Genomic DNA, 22417 nt, shown 5'->3' with positions numbered 1-22417 from the left:
AGAACTATACACATTGGCAATCATCATGAACAGCAATCAGTGGAGAAATGGGTATTATTCACTCATTTTCAGGAAAGCTCACATTCATTCACACAGTAGACGGACCAAGACTTAAACCTCTTAACTGTATTACCAAGTGCCTTTTTCATGAACTGCATATACCATGTACCTGTACCTGTATTGTGCATGTATGCAAGCACAACACATTCATCCTGGATACAGTATACGCCATATATTTAGCAAGTCTATTTTTTTCTTTTCTTGTGAATCAGGACTTCCCAACAATTTCACGAGTAGTTAAATTTACAATCGTGGAGTTCTGCTCTGAATGGTAAAGTGTATGTGTGCACATCGCATTCATATCGAGATCAGATTTTGCATTTGTTGAAATTTTTAAATAGCACTTGACTCATGACATTTGCGAAAATAAAATCTCACGAAATATTTGGCGTATGCAGTATTTCTGCATATATTTTTTTCAAATTTGCAAATAGCACCAGCTAGGCTCACAACATAGATGACTTCTTCAGCAGCACATTCAGTGTATGGTTCAAAGTCTTGAAACTTGTCCTGGTAACAGGAGTCGGTTTTGAGAGCATTCTCCTTTCTTTTTTTGTTCCTCCACTGTCAATACCCTTGTCTTGCTACATAGAAACGGAGGAATTTGTTACCAGAGAAATAATTTGGATAGCCACTCAGAACAAACAATCTGGAAGCTGGAATGAGGAGCCAACAAGTTTGCTTGACATGAAAAACCCTCAACAATCCTCTTGAAAAAGTTCAGAGGTTCAATGCAAATGTCATTTGGCAATGCTATGAAGTGGAGATTTAGACTTTCAATGCTGGGGCTTAAAGGTCCTGTTTACCTTTGGGAGCAGTGATTTAAAAAATGTTCAAGATATCACTTTTGATGCATATGTGTAGGTCAGTTGTATCACAAAACATCCTACCAAATAAAATTTGTGCAATAAAGCGTATAAGATATAAAGAGATATCACTATTTTTCTCATTAAACCATAACTGTAGATGGTTTAGTCTGGAAACACTGATTATAACTATTGTTCACATTTTGTACATTTGACAATGCTTAACATCGATTATACTGATTCTATTTTTTTGCATTGGTCGTTTCTACCCCTAACCCAACTATTTTGAAGCACTAATGCTGGGCTTTTGTTTCATCTGCAAATGGTAAATTATGCCTGTAACCTTGTGTGTGTGTCCACACTCTTACTTGGATTACTTACTTACTTGGATGTAGAGACGTGAAGCAACACTTATTTGCCCCTCCAGGTATCATTCTTCCTCTGATACTGTGAAACGAGGAATGTTCACGTGCATTTTAATTTCGCGAATTTCGCGAGCGCAAAGATTCGCGAAATTAAAATGCACGCGAAAATTCTTGTCTACACTATATGCATTGAATGCCAGTGGCATTTCGCGAAAATTTCATGCCGCAAAAAAAGCCGTTGGCTCCATTTCGCGAAAAATTCATGCCGCGAATATATCATGTTTTACAGTACTGGTTGTGTTTTTAGGGGATTTCTCTTTCAGTATTTCTTAACTCTTAATGTGCCAGGCCCAAAACCCCTAACGTGCCAGAGGTTTTTACCTAAAGCCAGAACGTTTCGAAATTGGACCGACAATGAAATTTAAAACCGCCATATCTCTGAAACTATTGACTGTTTTGAAGTGAGTTCTACACAACATATATCAAAAAATGTTTGTTCTTTCATGTCATGTAGTCAGTTTGCCATAATTTCTATCTGAACCTGAAATATTGCAGAAATAATTGATACATCAAAAAAATTATTAGAAATTTTTGTGTAGTATGGAAAAAAAGAGTCAGTCGCGGTTTTTCTTCAATAGAATGCTCCCTTGACTCTGTGAGAAAGTTTTAGAGTAACATCTCCTCTTTCAAATGATAACAAAATTGCCTTCTAGAATTGTATGATTCCAAAGATACTAGCAGTTTATTTTGTCTTAGCAATTTCTCTTTCTGCCTCAGTAATTCATTCCCAAATGTGACTTCTTTAGTCCCAGATCCTGTATTTGCAACTGAAGTAATGTCCCTGGCCCTGGAAGAGTGTCTTTTGTCCACTTGAGAAGGAAGAACCTACTAATCCTCCTTTTGTCTAAGCGGACCGGGGGCGGGCGTATTCTATTGAAATCGGCTAGCCTTTGTCCGCGCGTAATTCCTATGCTAGCGTGGGGGACGATTAGTGACGTTTACCAAAACAAAAGGATGAAAGACTTGACCGATGAAAGAAAGCTGACCCTCTTTCAGGGACAAAATCAAAGCAGCTTCCCGCAGGACAGCATCCAAGTGGAACAATGCGAGTGGAACCGCATAGACAATACATGCTGATTCAATAGCATACACACGCGTGGTTTACCAATGAGACTTTTGGTCCATACACATCTTGCGGAGGGTGCGCTCACTGCGGATTTTCCCGACGCGAAAAAAGTACATCTAGCTGAAAAATCATGTATTTACTCAAAAATTTCCAATGTAAACATGGTCATATTTTCAGTGGAAACGATGGTTATACTAATCAGCTACCAGTACATATCATTGGCAGTTTCTTGGTGTAACACATTACGGTACCACAATAACTTAAATGATCAATGCTTTTCTCGCTCTTCTTAGTCGCCGATCGGCGACCATGGCACGTCAGGACTAAGGTCGCCGTTCGGCGACCATGGCACGTTAAGAGTTAAGGATAGTTTTGAACCGATTAACACTTGCTGTGTCTGGTTTAAGGAGTTCCAGTTGTTGAAACTTCAAACAGAGAAAGACTTAATCATGTTGCATAGATTTCGATTTAGTTTTCCTCACTTTAATGCTAGCTGTACCTTCAGGTTCTGGTGCTGCCTACCAAGTGGAAACATTTATTTACATTTTATACATCAAGGTGCTCTTAGCTGTAACTTGCAGTGCTCTTTATCAGTATTCAGATAATTCTTCTAAATTTGACTTTATTGTGACTTGGCCAGCCAACCTCAGACATAACAACATGCTTTTAATAGCTCAAAAGGACTGCCCGAATGACATGGTACCTAGGTAGGGATTAGGGGGATTAGCTAATCTCTATTCATCTGCAATTACTGGTCTCCAGGCTTCTGTGCCAGTCAGCAAAGAAGGCACATCAGCAGATGAGCCAATCTGCAAAAGATGCACAGTGAGTGCAGAGAAAACTGTGTTTACCAGTTCTTCTCATCCAGAGACTTGTGGGCATTGCCATTTTCCTTTTTCAAAGGAATGACATAGTTACAATTCTGCTGTTTACAATTGTGGAATGTTTGAAGAGTGGGTAAATTCTTCATGAGGAACTGGGATCCTTCAAGTTATTCGCTAATGGTGGTGGCTTCTCTTTGTGAAGTGGGCGTGCTGACATTGCACTGTCTTCACAAGATTTGTTATTGTCAAAATATTCAATACCACTGCATTGCTTCCCTCACAATACAATCAGTGAAGTGAATCCATTCTTAGATTGCAATGTATGTATTTCATTCGAATTATTGTAAGTCTACGTTTCTGCTCTCTACCTCTGTAACAATTGTACAGTAACACTTGCTTTTTTATTACCCACGCCGATGAAAATCGGCAGGGGGTTATGTAAAGGGTTCCGTATGTTTGCTTGTTTGTTTGTTTGTTTGTTTGTTTGTTTGTGTGTTTGTTTGTTTGTTTGTTTGTTTGTTTGTTTGTTTGTGTACAAGATAACAAGAGAACGGGTAAACGGATTTGCACGAAATGTTCAGGGGATGTCTGGATAGTGACAGGAAAGAATCGATTAGATTTTGGTGATAATCGGTTGACCCTTGCAAATTCTGTGCGACCTTTAAGTTTTGACCCCATGGTATAGTGACCACTCCGAAAATTTCCCGTTTCTCACTTTGTGATTTTCCGCTACCATACGAAAACATAAACTACCAAACGATCGGACTTCGCTGCTCAAATGTTCGTAAGAATTCCGAAATTTACGTTTAGGCCTATTTGAAGGACTATGTCCTTCTGGATTTATGAAAGTTCGTTCTCCGTCGTCACAAACTGGCCCGTATTTTGATGATTTTTCAAATTAAAATTGATTGTTTTTTTCGTTGGAGGAGCATTTGCTCGGTTGCAGTCACACTGCACGATATGCGCGCTCAATGTACAATGTCAATGCGTGTGCAAGGCCGCTGAAAATGCATCGCGCTCTACCCTGTTGGTGCAAAATAGCATCGGGGACGTTGCGGCGCTCTTTGGTGACCGAATACTGGTGCAGTAGACATTTGCATTTAACCCTTGCATTGAATAATTCCCGTAGACACTAATCATAGGGGTAATTGCCTAGGGGGTACGTAAATTTTGTTTTTCTTTTGCGCTTTTGTGGATACCATCAAAGATCGTACACTCATACGACCTTTGATATCAACACACTCTCGGCTTGCTATAAGCAAAATATCCCGCAAGAAAACGGCGTATTTCTCGATTTTTAGCGCTTTTTTCGGCGACCCGTCGCGTAGACAATACTCTTAAAACTGGACTTAATTCGTGCGCGCTTGGAAAAGTTCCGAATCTGCACTTTTGACTGTGGAATTTGGGATTTTCGATGGATTTTTGGAGGAGACTAAAGGACTTTCCTGTGGTGAATGAGTGTTACCGTATGTGAAATGATGTGATTTGCGTGTGATGTGACTGTGGAACCAAAGATCGTACACTTCAGTGTACGATCTTTGGTAGAACGCACTGGCTGGTGATAAAGGACACTGGCAATTAAGTGACCGAATTCTGGTAGATGACCGAATGCACAGTATGTTTACCCCGACTTTGTACAAGGTGTGGGTCTGCCGCCTTTGACGGCCCCTCTCTAGTTTGTTTTGTTTTTATCATTCCATATTCCACATTTTAGTAAATAATCATGCGCATGACAAGAGATTGAATGAGGGAATTATCGAGTACAACAAATATTGCTAAATTTACATAAAAGCATTGCTTGTATTGAATTACACATTTTAAATTTGACAGTACCACCAGTGATTTGCTGAATGCACAATGTTGCAAGTGGCATGCTGTTATGGTCATATTGAGAGGGTTAATACAATAACAAAACACATACACGTTATACTTCCAGTCCCACATGCTAGTATTTGTGTTGGTTTTGCAAAACAAAAAGTTACCTCCACTCCTAGTCCCACATGCCAGTGCCTGTGTGTGTGTGTGTGTGTGTGTTTGTGTTTGTCATTATGTTATCCGTAATGATTGATTGTTCAGAGTCTTTTGTTTTGTTGCTGGTTAGAAAGACTGCAAATATGCCCCTGTATGATGAGAGCCATTTTACATGTCGCTGTAATACAGCACAAACTGTTCTATATTTAGCTTACCCTCTGAGTCTCAGTCAGCTGAAGATGTAGAAGTCTGATTATCATCCATTCCACGCATATAAGTTATCCATCATCAGTTGACTCCTTTTTTGTTCGTGCATGATTGTCTGTTTAGGTTGTTTTGTTTTGTCTTTGTTTGTTTGTCTGTTTGTTTTTTTGTTGACAGAGTTACATTGGAAAAATAACCAGTGGGTGTGTTAGGTGCTTTTAGATAAAAATCAGGAATAACAAGCAATGAAAATTGTGTGAGTTTTGTTGATATTCAAGGAAAACTTATCATGAAATCCAGCCAGACAAGTTGTACATTGGACCAGAATTACGGAAGTAGTAGTAGGATCATGTTGTTATTGTCCTGCTACTGTAATGTGTGTGCATGTGTGGATATGATATTGTTTGGTGCGTGTGTGCGTGTGTGTGTGTCTGTCTGTCTGTCTTTGTGTGTTTCTTTTTGCCATTATGACCTTTTTTTGGGTGTGTGTCTTTGTTTTTTTTTTCAGTGCAGGATGAAAGACCAGAAAATGGTAACTACTGTGCAGAAATGTCACATAACTCCTTGGTGTGTGTGTGTGTGTGTGTGTGTGTGTGTATGTGTTTCTTTTTTGCCATTATGAACTTTTTTATGTGTGTTTATTCAGTGCAGGATGAAAGAGCAAAAAGGGTGACTACCAGGCGGAAATGTCACATAACTATTCCAAACAGGATTATACCAGATTTTTCTTCAGCTGGAGTAATGCCAAAAAAAGAAAAGAAAAGAAAAAAGAAGCAACTGCATTGTATAAAGGAAAGCATTGTAATAGTATAGAGGCATATGTTTGTGAAGAAGTTACCTGCTGTGATATTTCAGTCATTTGTATAGCCATTGATTCATATGTGACCGTGCACCTCAAAACGAACATAAAGTCGCACACACTGATTTTGCGTGAGGACTGAAAATAAGTGAAATGGGTCAACCTAGCCAAACTTGACTTTTTCATATTTTATGAAAGAGCGGGTCTTCTTTTACATTATGCTAAAATTTGGTATCATAAAACGGGCAGGAAAGTGTGTTTTTTTAGCAGTTTATCTCGAACATTTTTGGTAGAATAGTGTGATTAGGTGTGTCTTTAGAATCCCTTTTTCATTTCTGAAAAACCTTGTCCACACTCTTCACTTTCAACTCTAATAACTTTTGAAAGGATAGGGCTACTGCTTTGAAAGTTGGCATTAATTATGGACAGAATGTGTTAATGAGGCATGCTTAATTTCAGTTTAATCTGATAATCCCTTCATTGTTGTTACTCTGGTGGTTTACTTCCTGTCTTTTGTCCCATTCATTGCACAGCCAAGTATGGCTTCGTAAAGATTAAGCGCTTGAATAGACACTGTACTTCAGAGCCTCTTTTCTCACTTCACACTTTTCCTGAGTTTGGTTTTTCTTTCCAATATTTAGGTATATTAGGAGAGTCCATTTGATTTGAGTTATACATCATTTTAAAGCTTAAAGTCTGCTCTTTCAGAATATGGTCTTAACTAAAAATTCATGTCTGGCGACTTTTTGTTTGTTTTGAGGTGCAGTGTCACATATCAACTCTTCCACTGTGGGGAAATTTACTGCAGACATGACCGTCTTCTCATCATTAAATTAACACCTATGTATGACACTGCATATCTTTTGTTAGAGAAAGAAATAGATGGAAGTGATTCCATCTCTTAAAGCTGTACAAGATTGGTATTGATGAAGACATTTAACCCGTTGAGGACGAGTCCCGAGTATACTCAGGCAGGTGTCTACAGGAAATGCATGTTGTAGCAAAATCAGTCCGTCCTCAAAGGGTTAACAATGTTTTTTCCCCAATTCCATATGGACATCAGAAATCTGAAAAGGATGGTATAGTTCTGGTTGAGATGGGGCTGTAGGTTTCCAACTTTTTTTTTGCAAGATAATGAGAAACCTTTTAGGTGATATAAAAGAGCATACAATTCTAGGGAAAATTTCAAGTTCATTTGATGAAAATTGACTTTGAATTGGCTGAGAAATCCAAAACAAAGGAATTCTGATAAAATGTGAGACCTCCTTTTTATTGAGATTGCTTTGTTTAACTTTGTTTTTGGTTATCCTAGCTATTTCAAAACTGATTTTCAGCAAATACTATTTGAATTTCTCTTAGAATTGTATGTGTGCTCTGTAATTTTTCATTGATAAATTGTTTGAACCAATAATTTTGAAGAGCATTAAGATCTGAAATTTCCTTCTCTATCTAAACTATAGCATACCTTTAATCATCTAAACTGTATTGCAAATTTAAGAATCAACAACTAATGATTGGGCATTAACCTGTTGAGGATGGGCTGATTTTGCTACAACACGCATTTCCCATAGACCCCTGCCCAAGTATACTCGGGACTCGTCCTCAACGGGCTAAGGTCTTTTATAATTAAAGCCAAGTGTAGCAATAACTGCCAGTGTTGACTTTGCATGAGATGTTACAATGAAGTGATATGGAGTCTTTCTTGCATTTTGTCATAAATTCAATTATCAAAGGGCAGGCACTCAAGGCACAAATGCAAAAAGCAAGGCCGTTGGGGGAAAAAAACTCCCAAAACATAATGAAATGATAAAGCACAAGAAGCAAACACACTTAAACCAAACTGATCATGAGTGAAATGTGTAGTCTTAGGGCCTATCACTGGGACAATATCCCAGTCTTGTATTCTCATGGTTGTGTATGTGAATGTTGATTACCCCAAGTTGATCAATGATACATTCCTCCTACCCTTTGTCCCCACCCCAACCCCCTTCCCTTTCTGACTGGTCAATAACATACCATTTTATTAGCATTCTGATGTGTAGCAGTGATTGATGTGGAGTTGACTGGCATAGACACAATGCTGTTTCGAAAACTATATAAGGGATATCATGCACGACAGGGAAGAATCGTAGGCCTGGAGGATGTAGTGATTGGTTTCGGCTTTCCTGGAAGAGGAAGTAGTTTCTGAAAAATCCACCTGTTGAGCTCTCTTTCTGTCTGTGCTAACTTTACAATCCGTTATTTCAAAAGTTTGTTGTTCTCAAGGTTTGTTGATAATCAAAAAATGAAATTAGGTTCATTATTCCAGAGATTCGTTATCCTGAAGGTTTGTTATTCCAAAAATGAGATAATATTCATAATACCGAAAATTTGTTTGTTATTCCAAAAATGAGATGATATTAATAATACCAAAAATTTGTTAATCCAAAAATGAAATAAGGTTTGTTATTCCAAAGGTTTATTTTCCGAAAATGAAATAAGGTTCGCAATTCGAACAGTTTGCTTGTACGCACCTTCTTTTCATTGTTGGGTTAATGAAACTTATCTCTGTTTTGGACCAACAAGCCTTCAGAATAATGAATCTTATTTCCTTTTCAGATTAATGAATCTTTGGAGTAACAAACCTTATATCATTTTCAGATAAACAAACCCTCGGAATAAAGAACATTATTTTATTTTGGGAGTAATGAGCCTTCGGAATAACTTTTCTGTTTAATTGAATGACAGTTAATTTCTGAAAGCCAGCTTGAACATGACACAAAATTGTACTTTAATAATTGAAAAATGATAAATCTGGCAATGACCTTGGTGTGAGTAACAGAATTGTGAGCGTAAGTCCCAACGGTTCCAGGCAGAAGCATGATCAGCATGGGCACATGTGGGAGTGGTTCCTGATTGACTGATGAAACATTGTAGGAACGATACTTCTCAGGGGGAAACAGGATGTAATGTTAAAAGTCAGGGCAGTAGTTGTGAATTCTTGTAGTATGATATTTGTGATCACAGCCAGCTTTGAATTGCCCCCTGAGACTTTATATTTTTGAGACATTCTAATTCATTTGAAGAATATATATACCCGGTATACACATCGTATATCTTTTTATTAATTTGATTTTTTTTTTTGCTCTTAAGATGTATTGTCTAATAATAGCCAGTTGCACTGCGTTTCACTGTGAAAAAAAAAATCCATTTGTGTAATTTAGATTGAGCTATTGAATTCAGAGTAAGGGTTAAAGAGAGAGAGGGAGGTGATCATCGAAGGAGTGAAAGTGTTGATAACAATAATAAAAAAAAATAATAATGATGATAATATTAATAATAATAATGATAATAATATTAATAATAATAATAGTAATAATAATAATAAGGTGTTCTTTATCCAGGGTAGCCTCTTTTACTGTTGCCCCTGCTCTACTAGAGGGCCCTGCAATTATCACCCTAGCATTGTCAGGTACCCATTTATACACCTGTGTCGAGAGGGACATTGTGGATAAAACATCTTGTCCAAGGATGCAAGCACTGGGCAGGAATCGAACTTGGGTCCTCCGACTGGGAGTTGGGAGTCTTATCCACTATGCGACAGCACCCCCATGATGTTGAAATCATTGAAAAGATAGTGCAGAAGTGTATTCATTGTTAGTATTTTTTTAAATAATTTTAGTGTGTGATACGGAAAAAATAACCATTTGATATGTGACTGTAAAGCATTTACCTGTGTTATTGAATCTAGACCACTGGCTTTTGATTAAGAGGGAGAATGAGAAAGAGAGAGAGAGTGTGTGTAAGTATCAATAGAGATTTTGAATTCATTGTAAGGATGTCAAAGTTTGTTTTATTTTTGTGTGACTGTATTTATTAAAAATGACCATAATTTCCCATAGTTTTACTACATGTATATAAACCATTTCACCTAGATGTAATTTATTAAAGCTATTGAGTTCAGAGTTAGCAAGAGATAGAGAGAGAGGAAGAGAGACAGAGACTTTGGGCAATCTTTTTTAACACACCTTTAAAGCAGGAAGTTAAGATAAGCTAGATAAAGATATATGGTATTTGATGATATGTGACCCGCTACAACAAAAGGATCCGAAAGTTGGGGGAGGACGATTTTCTGAAAGTGGCATGACATTATTCCCTTACTTTTCTACTTTAATTTCATATGTAGCACAACTCATAAAAGTACTCTGTTGTGGAGGTGTTGATGATTTTATTGGTGCATGTCAAGTGGTTGAGGAAATCAGAGTTTCTAGAAAAACATCTTCAAAGTTTTCGTTCCGACGCTATCGTAATCAAGGGGAGGCAAGACACTTTTCACCGCTTTGACCTCCGTGATGTTCATTCAAGCTTAGCGCCAGTGGTCTATGCACAACCAATCAGTAATCAGGATGCCTCGCACTGACCAATAAGATCACTCCCTCGTTGCTAGGGGCGGAGTCTAGCTGCGGCGCTAAATCCAAATCTTCGGACATGTTTCTGTTACGTTGAAAGTCGGAAAATCCTGGCCCAGAAAAATGTTTATTTCTTGCCTTTCCTTTGATCATTTAGCTTCGAAATTTCAGCAGATGATAGACAAAACATTAGACTACAAAATTATGCCAAAAACAGAAATCTGATTGTTATGACCAATTTTGATGATGTGACTTCAAACTGAATTTTCTCGGCCCAGCCGTCAGCGACTTTAGGATCTTTTTGTTGTAGCGGGTCACATATATCTGTATCTCTTGTAGGAATCTTTTTACCTGTCCTGATAATGATACAATGTACTCTGTATCCCAATAGCCATCAGTTGAACAGACAGGTGGAACACTGTCTTAATATGCATCGAAAAGTTTTAGCCACATCAATTTTCATAAGGTATTTATGGGAGTATAGATTCATTTACCATGCCGAAGCTGGTTTATGGTGGTTTTGCTATTAAATACAGATGATGATAAAACTGTCTTAAGCATCACCATTTGCCCATGTTGGAAATGAAATGAAAGATATGGATACTTATACAGAGTAATTCTCAAGGTAAGATGGGCATTAAAACAGTTGTATGAGGAGTGTTTGTTCACATGATCAGTATGTCTTGTCTCCCTGTTTCTGACAAGGGCTTCCAGAAACCTTGAACATCTCCTAACCTGCTAAGGAAGAGTCCCGAGTATACTAGTGCAAGTGTCTATGGGAAATGCTTGTTGTAGCAAAATCAGCCCATCCTGAGCAGAAGTGCTGTTGTCTATCATTACAAGCTTCCCTTATTGAGGAGTTAGTTTCACCCACTGAGGTGTGTGTGATGCACATGCAAAGTTCTTCCTTATTGCTCTATGGAATCTTTCCGACTTTGATTGATGGAAGAAGGCACCTCGATAAAGATTTGGGTTGCCTTATTCTACACATTGATAATGTGTCTTAATACTTGCAAATAAAACTGGCAATTTATCTACAGAGGATGTCCATATAAATACTTACCCCCCCCCCCAAAAAAAAGCATATATATATATATATATATATATATGTTGATAAGGTAGTCCACATGTTGGCAAGATAAAAAGATAAGTAACAAAGCTGCAACAAAGTTCATGCTGTATTCACCAACGGTTTATTTCTTCACACAAATTTTCGAGCGTCTCGCCGCCCTTTCTCAAGTGTTGACGCTCAAAAATTTGTGTGAAGAAATAAACCGTTGGTGAATACAGCATGAACTTTGTTGCAGCTTTGTTACTTATCTTATATATATATATATATATATATATATATATATATATACATATATATATATATATATATATGATTGTAACATTCTGCTGGAATAATGTTTAGGTCACCCCATCTTTTTCCCTCTCCCCTCACAAGCTCCTATTCATTGACTGGTAGTGTTGTAGGCACCTACTTTTACAAAGAGATGTACTTATATTGAAATGTCTTTATCTCTCTGTCTTTCTTGCAGATTTTCAAGGAATACTTGATGATGGATGGTGACATAGCAAGAGAGTCCAGCGGGAATGATGATTTTGACATCATTGGCGACGATGCAGAGTGTTCCACATCTGGCGAAGGAGGGATAGTGGTTTCAGTCGAGACGAGTGTGGTTGTCACAAACGGAGATGACCCATCCGTCTCCAAGCAACCAGTTGAGGAAGAGTTCTCGATATCAGCGGTAAAAGAGGATCATGCAAGTCCACCTCAAAGCCTGGGAAATGGAGACCATGAAGAAGAAGGCCTCATAGAACACAGCAGGGTTGGAAATGAGGACGAAGGAGAAGACAAACCAAAGGCATCTGCGGAGGACCTGATGAATGAGTTTGGTATCTCCCTGGATAGTGGCGAGCAGAACCAGCCGGATGAGGAGGAGTCCAAGGAAGGTGGGGCGGTTGGAGATGTTGTTGAGGAGGATCATGTAGCAGTCACCACCACCAAAGTGGAGGAAGCTAGTGTCAATCTTGACTTCCTTGGAAAGGATGAGGAAGAAAAGGAAGCAGCACCTGAAGCAAAGGATGCTGAGGAGGCAGTAGAGGCTGCAGGGGAGGATGAAGTCAAAGAGTCCACAGAGGTGGAAACCAGTGACGCTCCCCAAGACACTGCTGAAGACACTCAGGAAGAACCGCCCAAAGACATTCCAGAAGATGCACCCAAAGATGATGTGGAAGATGCGCCCAAAGATGATGTGGAAGATGCACCCAAAGATGTTGTGGAGGATGCACCCAAAGATGTTGTGGAAGATGCGCCCAAAGATGATGTGGAAGATGCTCCCACAGATGTTGGGGAAGATCCGCCCAAAGATGTTGTGGAAGAGCCACCCAAAGATGTTCTGGAAGAGCCACCCAAAGACATTCCGGAAGACACCCCCAAAGACATTCCTGAACAGATAATCACTGATGCTACCGAGGATGCTCCCAAGGGGGTTCCTGCACCCGAGGAGGACGGGCAGCAGGACTCGGCAGTGGACGTAACACTTGATACCTCGCAGGATCAGGACACCAGCCTGGATATCTCGCAGGACCTTAGCCTGGATGTGTCACTGGACAAACCTCAGGATGTGAGCGAAGAGCTTGAGGTTCCTGCAGCCGAGGAGAAGGTGGAGGAACAGGAACCTGCAGAGCAGAGTCTGAATGAATCTGGAGAGGTACCAACCAGTGTTACAGGTATGTGTCCTTCCAGTGTCTTTGTTTTGTCTGTATGATCCAATTATTGAGTGTTTGAGATCTCTCTACATACAGCAGTGTGTGCTTTGTGAATGTGTCTTCAGGTCAGGTGTGTGAAATGTTTGTCTGGTTGCGTGCCTTACTTGGTATTTTGGTGGTTCGTTTTATGATTTTGGCCCAAACTCCATAAAGGGATATCTATTCATGGCAAACAGCTGTAATTGCAGATACCATGGCAAGACTTAAAAATCATTTGCTCTTAACTGTGGTAATTGCAGTTTTGAAGGTTTGCAGTTTCATGTGAATGGGTAACTTGTAACAGGGGATAATAGCTCATCCCTTTACTGAAGAAATGAACAATGCCAATTCTCAAAGCCATCTTCTGGTTGAATGAACAAATACATTATACTTTCATTTGATTTTAGATATCAGGTATTCTTTTGTACTTGTGCGTGGATAATGTGCACCAATAAAAGGCCTGAATGATGAAATGAACTGCAACCTGTCTGTGGGCACAAATGGAGTGATAAGATCCTTTATGAAATATTAATGGTGTGAATGAAATGTAAGCTGGAATGAGCTGTAATAGGTTTGCATGTGGTTGTACTTTTTTGTTGTGTATATACAGCAGTATGTTAGTATAAGCAACAGAGAAAAATTGGAGATGCTTTGCGTACAAAATTTTTATAAGTATCATGTGATAGCCTGGTTAACTAACATATTCAAATTTACATGAATGCAAAGTTTTCTGAGAACCTGTACTTATGAATCATTCAATTCACAAGCTCCTTCTTGATACACACTTGTACTCAAAAAACTGTTTGCTAGCAGAGCACTCTGATAAATAAGTTTCAACTTTGCACCTTTTGTCACACAAGGATCACCTTTATGAGTGTAACTTTGCACCTTTCGAACCAGTTTAGGTGACACTGGTTAAGGTGCAATGTTACACCTGTAAATATGCTCCCGGTGTGTCACTGGTGTACGGGCAAAGTTGAACCCATTTTTCATAAGAGTGTAGTTGCTATGTCTTGTATGCCTCTTGCAAGCTTTTCCTATTGTGGGCTACAACTTCCAAAGGCATAGTGTGCTGGAGAATTTGAATATCATTGTTAACCAGTCTATTACATCTCTGTAGTCTTTGGCTAAAGAGCTGCACTTGTTATTACAATTGCACTGAAAGGTACAGCTGTAGTAGTCTACTGACATTACCGCTTTTTCTGTGTGCAGTGCTGTATGCTTAAATGTGTTTAAATGTTGTCTTTGTCATTTTTAGTTCTGTGAGTTCAGTGTTCAAATGTTTTCTCTATGTCTTCTAACTGTTCCTTTCCAAATGTCCGCACCCGCACATTCAAACTACTTTGCAGGGGCTAGATGGCCTCACATCAAATCAGAAGTCTTGTAATCCTTTGAAATACTGAGCTGATGAAACCTAGTCTAATTTCTAGGCTGGTAGTGCCTTATATAAAACCTTGCATATTCTTTTGTACTTCAATGTTTATGAATGCAGTATAAGTGACACCCTTTTTTATTGGTTCAAATTAAGATAGGTATATGTTTGAGTATTATACAAGAATTGACCAAGATTGTGGTAAGCAGCATTTGCTAGTAAAAGAAAGAAAGGCTCAAATGACAACAAAAAATTCCCATGTCCTATTCCATATGATTTGTTGTAGTCCTTTCAAAAAAAAGAAAGTGTACTCTTAGCATACAGATGTATTGAGTAGTGAACATCAATCTTCATGTGTATTGATGTCATATTAACCAGGTACAAAGGTACACAGTACCTTTGAATTAAGCATCCTTGCTTCGATATACGATGTAATTCCTAATAGATTCAAAACATTACAAACAATTCCTATACACATTGGCTGAACAAGCATAAGCTGAGTTCGTGTCTTGTATTTTCTGTGATTGAACACCCAAAGAAAATTAAGATATTACGGCAAATTGGGTCATTTTCTCTAGGTTGAAAATGCAGTAGCCTACGCTTGAATGGGCAACAGGTAAATTCACCAGTGACTTTTGTAACAAAAAATATTTCCTGGGAGCATTCCTCATTTCCAGTGAGGTTTGTCAGTGAATGAATTTTTACTCATGCCCCACCTGCAGAATCTCCACAGCCGAGTAATTCTTAAAGAGTTCTTTCCCACAAGTTAAATGGGAGGTAACTGTGCTTTTCAAATGGACCCCATAGAGCAATTACCAATAACCTGTCTGATCCTGTGCTGTTTGTGCTTAGCATTTGCACCAACTGCTGTTGTCAGGTTCCTCAATGTGCTGCCTTTCCAACAATGCTGACAAAAATATGGAGAATCCACAAATGAAGAATTGGTTAGTGTGAAGCCTCTGCTTAGATATACTATGTTAAGAGTAAGATCTGTGGAAAATCATGCATTCTTAGGCTGTGGGTGAATAACATTTCAAAGACTTCTGATATGGATGTGAGGTAATCTATTGCCTCACCATTCTTTGCCACCTAACATTTTGAGAAATGGTTTCCTTTCCCTTTTCTTGCAAAGGGTGCCATGTTGATAATTGATTCACATTTGTTTTTTTGCAAGGTTTGATTTAACGTAGTGGAAAGTGAACAGCTTACTAACTCTGCTTTGTGTTCGGTCTTGCTGGTATTTTGGTTTTCTAGAATAGACTAGTAGTTCGCACTCACTCTTCTTTTCCTTGAGAAGGCACAGCATTTGTAAAATAGAATCATTATTGTTGTTTGTATTTTGAAGTAGAATTCTCACTGAACGAGGGTCTTTTCCATAATTCGGGAAGGGATTAGTTTGCTAGTTATGAGTTAACATGGCATTGTTGTTGCAGCAGAAACAAAGGAGGAGGATATCCAGGATTTGCAACTGGCTGCGGAGGAAAAGGAGATGGAGAAAGAGGTTGTGGAGGGAGATGTAGCTCCAGATGTTAGTGAGGAACCTGCTGGTGAGGTGGATAGTAAGGAGAAAGAAGATGTGGAGGAGGAAAACCAGAAGGAAAGTGGGGAACCAGAGAGTGAGGCTGCTGCAGTCGATGTGGACAAAGAAGAGGAAGGGGAGGTGACGGACGAACAGTCAACAGAAGAAGTTCCCCCTGAGGAACAGACAACAGAGCCAGCTGCAGATGAGTCCAAGGAGGATACCAAGGAAGAAGTCACACCAGAGGAAGCTGAACCTGTAGAGGAAAAGGAGAGCAAGACTGAGGACAAGCAGCAAATTGACACTCAAGAGGAGACAAAAGAGACAGAAGGAGATGGTAATGATGGAGATGAAAGTGTGCAAGAGGGGGAAAAGGAAGAGGTACCTTCTCCTCTCGTGGAAGGAGAATGTAATCAAAAAGAGGATGAAGAGAAAGAAGCAGAAGTTACACCAGATGCTGCAGAAGGCGGTGAAGTAAAAGAAGCACAAGTCAACCCCGAGGAGCCTGCTGACAGCACAGATGCTGTTGAAGTTGAAGAAGAGGTGAAAGGTGTGGCAGCACAAGAGGAGAGTGAATGCTTAGAAGCTGAAGGAAAAATCACAGAGGAGTCAGAAGGGACAGAAGCTAGCAAGGAGAATGTAGAAGAAGATAAGGCTAATGAAGGGACAGCTGAAGAGGAGGACCAAGCTACGGAAGCAGTCAGCACCGAGGAAGCACAAATAGAAGAACAACAGATTGAAGGTGAGGATAAGGTAGACAAAGTGAGTGAAGAACCAGTGCAAGATGAAGACAAACCTGCAAATGAAGCAGGAGACAGTCAGCCAGAAGAGCAACCACAAGAGGTGGAATCTGCAAACACAGCAGGAGATGCAGATGCAGAAAAGAAGGAAACACCTTTGGAGTCAGAGGACCAACCAACAGAGCAGGAGGATGCCCAACCAGTTGATGCAGATGAAAAGGAAGCTGAGGAGGAACAGGTCATGGCTGAGGACATGGGGGATGCTGCAGAGGAGAAGACAGAAGAGAGCACCCAGGAGGAAGCAGCTCAGCAGGAAATGGAGACAGATGAAGCAGCTGCAGCTGATGAGAAACCAGAAGACCAAGATGATCAACCAAATGAACCAAGTGAAGAAACTACTGATGAATATGATGGCAGATCAAAGAGATTATCTGCTGCTGAGCTGGTAGAAGAATTTGGCCTCACCTTAGATGATGAAGGTGAAGTTGATGTGGGTGATTCCAGTGTTGCTAGTGGTGATCCAGTAGTGGAAGAAAAGGTAGTGCCAACAAAACTCAAATCAGAGCATGCTTCTATCAAACTTGATTTTCTTGCAGAAGCAGATCACAAAGACACAGAAGAAGAAAATGCGAAAGAAGATGAGACATGTGATGTAGTTGATGGCATAAATCCCAACCAAGACAGCCCAGAGGATGACACTACGGAAGAAGTTTTAGACAAAGAAGCATCAGTGGTGGAGCAGAAAGAGGAAGAGGGAGATGTTGCTGTTGAAGATGATAAAGAACCCGAACAAACTACTGAAGTTGATGAAAATGAGACCCAAGAAAAAGACATTTCAGTTGCTTCAAATATCGAAGAGACAGTAGGTAGCGAAGATGGGCCTGCAGATGCTCCAAGAGAGGTTGAAGAATCAATTGATGAAGATGATGATTCAAAAGCAGAGCAGCTTTCAAACCAAGACATGGTTACAACTATTGTGGAAGAAAAAACAGCAGATGGTGAAGAATTGTCACAAGACACCCCATCTGAACAAGCAGAAGAAGTATGTAAAGATGAACCAACAGGTGACAAAGTGCAGGAAGAACCCAAAGAGGAATCTGTGGAAGTAAAAGAGGAAAATGAGGAATTATCAAAAGACAGTCCATCAGAAGAAACTGTAGAAGCAGCACAAGAAAATGATAAGGACACAAATGTGGATGAACCATCAAGCCAGGAAGTGGTTGAAGATGTCAAAGAAGAAGCAACAGAAGAAGTATCAGTTGAAACAGAAGAAGCACCAGAGGAGAGTCCTAAAATTGTGGTTGAAGATGTTATAGAGGAATCCACAGAAGTTGCTACAGAAAGTGAGCCATCCAAAGACAGTCCCAAAATTGAGGTTGAAGAAACCATCGAGGAATCCACAGAGGTAGCTGCAGAAAGTGAGCCATCCAAAGACAGTCCGACAGAAGAAGCACGAGTAGACACAACTGAGGCGGAAGAACCAATCAGCCAGGAAGTGGTGGAAGATGTCAAAGAAGAAGCAACAGAAGAAGTATCAGTTGAAACAGAAGAAGCGCCAGAGAGTCCCAAAATTGTGGTTGAAGAAGTTATTGAGGAATCCACAGAAGTGGCTACAGAAAGTGAACCATCCAAAGACAGTCTGACAGAAGAAGCAGGAGTAGACACAACTGAAGCGGAAGAAACAGTCAACCAGGAAGTGGTGGAAGATGTCAAAGAAGAAGCAAAAGAAGAAGCAACAGAAGAAGTATTGGTTGAAACAGTAGAAGCATCAGAGGAGAGCCCCAAAATTGAGGTTGAAGAAGTTGTTGAGGAATCTGCAGAAGTGGCTACAGAAAGTGCACCATCTAAAGACAGTCCAGCAGAAGAGGACCAGGCAGAGACTGAAGCGGAAGAAACAGTCAACCAGGAAGTGGTGGAAGATGTCAAAGAAAAAGCAACAGAAGAAGTGTCAGTTGAAAAAGAAGAAGTGCCAGAGGACAGCCCCAAAATTGAAATTGAAGAAGTTATTGAGGAATCCACAGAAGTGGCTACAGAGAGTGAGCCATCCAAAGACAGTCCAGTAGGAGAAGCAGCAATAGACACAACTGAGGCAGAAGAGCCAGCAAGCGAGGAAGTGGTGGAAGATGTCAAAGAAGAAGCAACAGAAGAAGTATCAGTTGACACAGAAGAAGTGCCAGAAGAGTGTCCCGAAATTGAAATTGAAGAAGTTGTTGAGGAATCCACAGAAATGGTTACAGAAAGTGAGCCATCCAAAGACAGTCCAGTAGGAGAAGCAGCAATAGACACAACTGAGGCAGAAGAGCCAGCAAGCGAGGAAGTGGTGGAAGATGTCAAAGAAGAAGCAACAGAAGAAGTAGCAGTTAAAGCAGAAGAAGCACCAGAGGAGTGTCCCGGAATTGAAATTGAAGAAGTTATTGAGGAATCCACAGAAGTTGCTACAGAAAGTGAGCCATCCAAAGACAGTCTGATAGAAGAAGCAGCAGTAGACACAACTGAGGCGGAAGAAACAGTCAACCAGGAAGTGGTGGAAGATGTCAAAGAAGAAGCAACAGAAGAAGTAGCAGTTAAAGCAGAAGAAGCACCAGAGGAGTGTCCCGGAATTGAAATTGAAGAAGTTATTGAGGAATCCACAGAAGTTGCTACAGAGAGTGAACCATCCAAAGACAGTCTGATAGAAGAAACAGCAGTAGACACAACTGAGGCGGAAGAACCAGTCAACCAGGAAGTGGTGGAAGATATCAAAGAAGAAGCAACAGAAGAAGTATCAGTTGAATTAGAAGAAGCGCCAGAGGAGAGCCCCAAAATCGAGGTTGAAGAAGTTATTGAGGAATCCGCAGAAGTGGCTACAGAAAGTGAGCCATCCAAAGACAGTTTGATAGAAGAAGCAGCAATAGACACAACTGATGCAGAAGAACCACTCAGCCAGGAAGTGGTGGAAGATGTCAAAGAAGAAGCAAAAGAAGAAGCAACAGAAGAAGTATTGGTTGAAACAGTAGAAGCATCAGAGGAGAGCCCCAAAATTGAGGTTGAAGAAGTTGTTGAGGAATCTGCAGAAGTGGCTACAGAAAGTGCACCATCTAAAGACAGTCCAGCAGAAGAGGACCAGGCAGAGACTGAAGAACCCAAAGATGTGGAAGACACTCAAGATGTCAAGGAAGATGTTTCAGCCGAGGAAGCATCACCAGTCCGGGAGGAATCCGGAGAACCCAAAGAAGATGTGAAAGAAGAAGTAAAGGGGCAAAGTGAAGAGGTAGCCATGGTTGCCCCTGCTGCAGAGGTTGCTGAAGTTGTGGAAGCAACTGAAGATAAACCAAAGGTGGAAGAATCGCCAGTCCAGGAGGAGCCTTCGGCAGAGCCAACCAAGAAAGATGAAGCCTTGGCTGATGATATTTTCAGTGGAGAAGTGATGAATGGAGTGCACATGAATGGGCATGACAAATTGCCCTTGATGAATGGACACCATGAACCTTCCAATGAGAGTGCAACGCCCACCACTAATGGAGTGGACACGCACATGGATGATACATCAGAACGTGAGGAATCAGGTGAGTGTGGGGTTAATGTATAAGGAACAGACAAGGACACGACAAATGAAATATATAAACACCAGTGCAATGTAGATTGGTACTCGTTCTCAATAAGAGTTTCCTATTTCTTGACGATTGTGCACATTCTCAAAGGAAGCACATAAATGTGAAAATGAATATGGCATGTTATCAAACTGATAAGATGGAAGGAGGAGAAAGTCATTTGTAGGCAATGGACATAGTTGGTATTTTTTGAGGTTGGTCAAGAGAGGGGTAGTTTAGAAACTTTAGTATTGCTCTGAAAAAACCCCCCTGCTTTCTATCGCTGTCTGCTTCCAGTCTTGTCTTGTTCCATGTTCCCTGCATCCCTCAGTCTTGAATGCTTTCGTGTGTTTAGAAGTCTGTTAGTGAAAGTAGATGTAAAGATTAGACACCAGGATTGCCTTGCTTGAAATGTCAGTAGAATTCCGTACATGAACCATGTCACATTAATAAGAGTAGTGTAATGAATGTAGACTGTGCATTTGACATCATAGAAAGCATCCAGTCTGTAGAAGGGACCACCAATCAGTACTGTGTTTTTGCACAAAGAGTAAAATGTCCTTGCCTCTCAACCCCCTCCCCCAAACAACACACCAAAGCCACTCAAAAGTAAAGTAGATCAAGAACCTACTTTCAGCATTGATACAGTGATGGAGACTTCAGTATTTCATACAACCAACGATAAATGCAAGTAATGCGCAATCAAGGATATATTCCAAGTGATCATTACTGATTTCAATGAACAGGATGAGATGGAATTTCCTTAATGCAGAAAAACAAAGAGGCACACAACAAACACTTGTGAAGGATTTGGTTAACTGTAAGCATCAATGTCAGGAGAGCACTCATAAATGAATATTACTGGAAAGAAAATTAACATCTGTGATATCAGTAGCCGTGGCAACTACCCATGTTCAAAAATATGGCAGGAGTTCACTGTCCCACCATCATTTGTGTCTGAGGAGAAAATTGGTGTCCTTGATGTCTTTTGATACACAAAGACAGGACACGCTAAGGACTCTATGGAAGACTAAACAGCACCAACAACAACACAAAGAATCTGCACTTGCAACACCCGTGTCCTTTTCATCTCGGGGGATTTGGAGTATAGGGGAGAGAGAGAGATACTCAACTTTGGCAAGAATATCATGATTGTTTGGTGGTCCCTCGTGTCCTGAATGTGCCTGCTGTAGCTTAGAAACAATTCCGTCTCCGATGTGCATCCAGGATGCAACATGTAACATCCACCAAATAGGTCTAGACCATGTAACCATGGCAACAGGGCATGTAGGGAGGAGGAGTGGTGAGACTGGAACCACCTTGGAGAGTTCCTGATCCCAGAGGCCCGGTCCTCCAACCCCCTTCCTCCGCTCCCCTACCCCCTCCCCCTCCCCCTCCAAGTAACCTCCATCCTGCTTCTTAACATGGCACTACTAGGCTGATAAAATACAACTTCTCTTTCCAGCAATTTCATGCAAAATGTTTAAGTCAACATATATTTGTAGGAAGGAGGAGAGTAAACAAAAGTAGTAGTTATTAAAGTCCTGGCTATTTTTTTGTCTTTTATAACATTTGAGAATTTTGTAAATTGTTCTTGCTTCAAAGATAATTTTGGAAAACTATTGGGTTTATGAAACTTTAGAGACAGTCAAAGATTTTCAAGAAGAACGACTCTAATCTCTGCAGATTATTTAGATAAAGTCCCATGATTAGTAGGTTTTTCATGATTTGGTTTACACAGTTTTCAAGTGAAAGCAATGATTCTGTATCAAGTGAAAGTTGGAAATGGCGATTATTTATGTCGATGAAGGGCAATTTGCATGTTTAAAAGTGTCAAGAAAATGAAAGAAAGAGGCCATAATGCTCAAAGGATGCACAAAGCTGAATTACTTGTTACCTTGTTGGAGGATTAGTGAATGC

General features: G+C 40.1%; 1 protein-coding gene across 1 annotated transcript in view; it reads left to right on the top strand.

Moving 5' to 3' along the window:
- Nucleotides 1-22417, top strand: part of LOC139733708 (uncharacterized) — a 192990-nt gene that overhangs the window by 21395 nt on the left and 149178 nt on the right. Inside the window, exons 2-3 of the mRNA XM_071644524.1 lie at nucleotides 12085-13279; nucleotides 16103-20473. Of these exons, the coding sequence (XP_071500625.1) occupies nucleotides 12085-13279; nucleotides 16103-20473 (5566 nt within the window). The remainder of the gene's footprint in view (nucleotides 1-12084; nucleotides 13280-16102; nucleotides 20474-22417) is intronic.

This window comes from Diadema antillarum, unplaced genomic scaffold (assembly GCF_040938485.1).
Source record: "Diadema antillarum isolate AM-2024a unplaced genomic scaffold, OU_Dant_1.0 scf00000025, whole genome shotgun sequence".
NCBI lineage: Eukaryota > Metazoa > Echinodermata > Echinoidea > Diadematoida > Diadematidae > Diadema > Diadema antillarum.
Note: the sequence above shows the minus strand (reverse complement) of the source record. Positions and strands in the feature narration are given on the sequence as shown.